The sequence below is a fragment of the Macadamia integrifolia genome, chromosome 11, assembly GCF_013358625.1.
Source record: "Macadamia integrifolia cultivar HAES 741 chromosome 11, SCU_Mint_v3, whole genome shotgun sequence".
Lineage (NCBI taxonomy): Eukaryota > Viridiplantae > Streptophyta > Magnoliopsida > Proteales > Proteaceae > Macadamia > Macadamia integrifolia.
The window spans coordinates 3,251,255-3,255,835 of record NC_056567.1 but is presented as its reverse complement, the minus strand read 5'-3'; the positions used below and the strand labels follow the sequence as shown (position 1 = coordinate 3,255,835).

Genomic DNA, 4,581 nt, shown 5'->3' with positions numbered 1-4,581 from the left:
GGATTTTCTTGCTAAAATATGGGAGAAAGCTCAGAGAATTCTCATCCATAATGTAGAGGATTCTTGTCTCTGGCGGCTAACCTCCTATTTTATATGGTAGGAAAGGAATGCCAGACGGTTTGAGGAGGTGTCTAAATATGCTAGACATTGTTTTGCTATAGTAAAGAGTAAGATCAGATTATAGGCCCTAGCATCCACGGGATCTCCCCTTTCTTTTGATTCGCTAATCTGTGCTAGGAGGTTGGGGATTGTCAGGATGCAATATAGGCCAAAGGAGGTGATAGAGGTTTTTTCGGTGTCCTCCCCCACCTGGATGGGTTAAGCTTAACTCTGAAGGATGCTCTCTAGGGAATCCAGGAAAAGCAAGGGCAGTGGACTTTTCCGAAACGATAAAGTTGAAGTGATGAAGTCTTTCAGAAAATTTTTGGGTGTGCAAAAAAATTTTGTAGCTGAGATATTGGCAATTATTTCTTGCCTAGAAATTGCAAAAGAGATGAGAGTCACGCACTTATGGATTGAGAGCAATTCAGTGGTTGTGATCTTCCTCATTTCTAATTGGAAAATTCCCTGGATTGGGTTATAGAGGTGGATGAGTTTGATTCCGTATTTGCACTCGCTAGCCTGGAAATCACTCACTGCCTTCGTGAAGCAAACCCGGTTGCAAATTTCCTCGCTAAGTTGGCAACAAAATTTGAGCTATCTTCTTCAATTCTGTCTTGGCCTGCATTGATTGAAATGGAGCTGGAATTAGATAGTCAAAGTTGGCCTAGATACTGATTTAAATAATGTAGTTTGTTTTTGCTTTGGGGTTTGGTTTCAGGTGTGGTTTCTATTCTGTTGATAGCAATGTCGGAGGTGGAGTAGTTTCCCTCTGATTCCAAATGAGGTAGTTTGATTGTAAATTCTTTTTATTCTTTCTTCTTAATACAAATGACTTCTTAGAGAAAAAAAACGTAAGTGTATTTTTACTAGTGTATATATATATATATATATATATCTTCTTCTTTATTTCAATTTCTAAGATTTCATACACTAATGCTTCCTCGCCAGAAGAGTGTTGGTTCTTAAGAGGTTATGGATTCGACTTTGTCTTCACTTTGCCACTCTTCCCCTTCATGTAGCTGTACTTCCATCTATTTCCGGACTGATTTTGGGTTCTTAAACCCTGTGAAAGCCTTTGCTTTTCTTGAGTCTCAAAATATCGAGGATTAAAAGTAACAGTAATTAAAAAAAAAAAAAAAAAGGGACGAATGTAACAGTAATCTCCAATGCCTATTCCCGAGGAGGAGGAGGAGGAGATTCTCAATGGAAAGGCCAAAATAAATTGTCTCAGCAACTGGTGGATTAGAGAGTGCCAACTGTCCTCACTTAAAAGAAAATCTGAAACCCCATTCTCCAATGGGAAGATAGAGAAAGATCTCATAGGATAAGGACACTTACCTCTTCACTCCTATTAATACCACTCAATTCAGCACAGCTCCTCCCACCAGCTGTCTCTCAACTTTGTATATTTCACACCATCAGCCACTGCCTTCCTTCCTCCATTCCCTCTTTTCATCATGGCTGCTTCGACAATGGCTCTCTCATCTCCCTCCTTAGCCGGAAAGGCTGTGAAGCTCAGCCCATCCACCTCTGAGCTTCTGGGAGAAGGGAGAGTCACCATGAGGAAGACCTCACCCAAGCCCATCTCATCAGGCAGCCCCTGGTACGGCCCTGACCGTGTCAAGTACTTGGGCCCCTTCTCCGGTGAGCCTCCATCCTACCTTACCGGTGAATTCCCCGGTGACTATGGTTGGGACACAGCTGGGCTCTCCGCTGACCCCGAGACCTTCGAGAAGAACCGTGAGCTTGAGGTCATCCACAGCAGATGGGCTATGCTTGGAGCCCTTGGTTGTGTCTTCCCTGAACTGCTAGCCCGCAATGGCGTGAAATTTGGAGAGGCTGTGTGGTTCAAGGCTGGTGCACAGATCTTCTCCGACGGTGGATTGGACTATTTGGGTAACCCAAGCTTGATCCATGCACAAAGCATTCTAGCCATCTGGGCTACACAGGTTATCTTGATGGGTGCTGTTGAGGGCTACAGGGTTGCCGGTGGGCCGCTAGGTGAGATCACAGACCCACTCTACCCTGGTGGCAGCTTCGACCCACTTGGTCTGGCTGATGATCCTGAGGCTTTTGCTGAATTGAAGGTGAAGGAGATCAAGAATGGGAGGTTGGCCATGTTTTCAATGTTTGGGTTCTTCGTTCAGGCCATAGTGACAGGCAAGGGACCTTTGGAGAACCTGGCTGACCACCTTGCTGACCCCGTTAACAACAATGCTTGGGCCTATGCCACAAACTTTGTCCCTGGCAAGTGAGGGAGAGAGAGAGTAAAGAAGAACAATTTCTTCAACAATTGATGCAACCCTGTAGAAAAATTGATGCAAACTTGTGGAAAAATGGGAATCTTGTTTAAAAGTGGAGTGGAGATTCTCTAATTTCTTTTGTTTCATCAATAGTCTCTTACAAGCAATTGATCTCTTCCGTTTTTGTGCTTTGCCGTAATTCAATAAAGCCCTTGTGGTGGATGTTTTACTGTTAATTTCTTCAACAATCTTTGGCAATCTATTCGTACAACCTAGAATTGGGCAAACCAAATGCCGAAAAAAATTGGTGGGGCCAAAGAAATGAAATAATTCACTTCTGCTAGGTTCATAAATATTCTCCTAAGTTTTTGTATTTTTCAAAATGCCCTTATAGGTTCCATTTCTTTGGTTGCCATAGGGGTCCCAGCTAAGACAAGAGCTAAATTTTATTCAACAAATGACTAATCTTAAGGACTTAATGTGCAACCCAAGGTATTACCTCCAAATCTCCAAGTCAACACTCAAGACTGAGCTAGAATTCGACCTCTGCTGTAACCATAAAAGCCATGTTTCCCATGTTCATATCGTGGTGTAATTAATTTTAAGTCTAAGGATATCTCCACACCTGTGAAATACAAAAATCCCACCTCTGTTAATGCCCCCCATGTACGTCCTTCATTTTCCCTTTCCCCTGTGATGACGCAAGGGTTACCCTACAAGGGAGCATTCTTTTCCAATTAATTTTATAGGGTAGTGAGAGAGTGACTCACAATTGCTATGTAGGAGATCCCACATGGCCTTCTACGAAAAAAGATTTCATAGGGTTAGAGTAGAGAGAGTCAAGGTGGAGAGAGAGAGACTACAAAGGCATGTATATATATATATATATGGGAAAATGATGGACATGCTAGCGAATTACCTAGGAATAAGGTATGCTAGCATCTATTGACCTTTGGATTTTAAAATTGCAATATTTGCCGTTGGATGAAAAATAACAATATATACGATGAGTACTACATTTATACAAGTTAGTCTGCAAACTCTCTCTCTCTCTCTCTCTCTCATTGCCTTCATAAAAACCGTTTTACCACCCTACGACCTTCATTGGTGGCTCTTATTTCCTTCCATCTATACGATTAAATCCCACTACCAATTGTCCAACAAATTGATACGAGAGAGAATATAATCATAATCAAAACATAAAGAAGATGTAGTGAAAAGAGTTTCAGATTAGCTGCAATCTCAAAACACGAAGAAGAAGTATGATCGTTTCAAAACCTAAGAGTTTCAGAACCTTGTCAAACATGTATCCTACATAGAGTCATGTAATGGGTTGCAGCCACAGAACCCTTAATGCATCAATGTGATATGATGAGAGAACAACATGTAAAGATTTTGTAATTCTCTACACTATATGCTTCAATAAAAAGAAAGAGCAGCAAGCACCTGCATTAGAAATCAGATTACATAAACAAATTAACTTATGAGAGTTTCAGTATAATAAACCAGGGAGAGAGAAAAGGGCAAAAAAAGAAACTTCTTCCTAAAGAGATCAAGTAGATTCAAGAAAAGGCAATAACCTTTCAATGGTGGGAAAAAGAAGGAACCCATTTTCCATTCTCCACCTCTTAGTGAACCCTCAGCCCAAAAAAAGGGTATTCAATCTCATCTTGAGAACTTAAGAAATAAAAGAGTACTTGGAGCCCTGTACACAAGTGATCCTTCCAACCCACCACCCTTCGTTGTCATATACATCGACTTCGTCAAAGACATGGAAAGTAGAGACGAGAATATTACGTGGGCAAGGCCTAACTTCCCTATAATGGACAATCTCTCTCATCAAGCCTGATTCATCAGGTGCGAATAGCGTATGATATTCTACTAGCACCTCCATCTTTCTAGCTGTAAGATCTGAAACCTCTAGTTTCGCCTCTTCATCCCCACCAAAATACCCTTCAATGTCATCCTCCCTATCAATCATCTTCTTCCATGGCAAAGGTTTCTCCATTCTCAACCCTGATTTCAAGTACTAGAACAATGTATGTCGTCACATTTCTAGCAATACCCTTACCGTCATCATCTTCGACAACTATGGTCTATTGCTGGAGCACCCCTTACCGTCATAGTACGACAATAGTTTCAACACTCTCAGATTCCTTGATGAAACAGAAATCAAATTTCTGGCAAATTCAGATCTCGTATGGTTTTTTTTTGGCTGGAGAAAGTGGTGGAGCCA

General features: G+C 41.5%; 1 protein-coding gene across 1 annotated transcript; it reads left to right on the top strand.

The window, feature by feature from the left end:
* Positions 1-1,472: 1,472 nt before the first annotated feature.
* Positions 1,473-2,581, top strand: LOC122093215 (chlorophyll a-b binding protein of LHCII type 1-like). The gene has a single exon (XM_042663499.1). It carries the CDS (start codon positions 1,560-1,562, stop codon positions 2,355-2,357), a length of 798 nt encoding a protein of 265 aa, XP_042519433.1. The 5' UTR covers positions 1,473-1,559; the 3' UTR covers positions 2,358-2,581.
* Positions 2,582-4,581: the final 2,000 nt, after the last annotated feature.

Coding starts and splice junctions, on each gene's coding strand:
- LOC122093215 (XM_042663499.1), top strand. CDS start 1,560: ATGGCTGCTTCGACAATGGCTCTCTCATCTCCCTCCTTAGCCGGAAAG.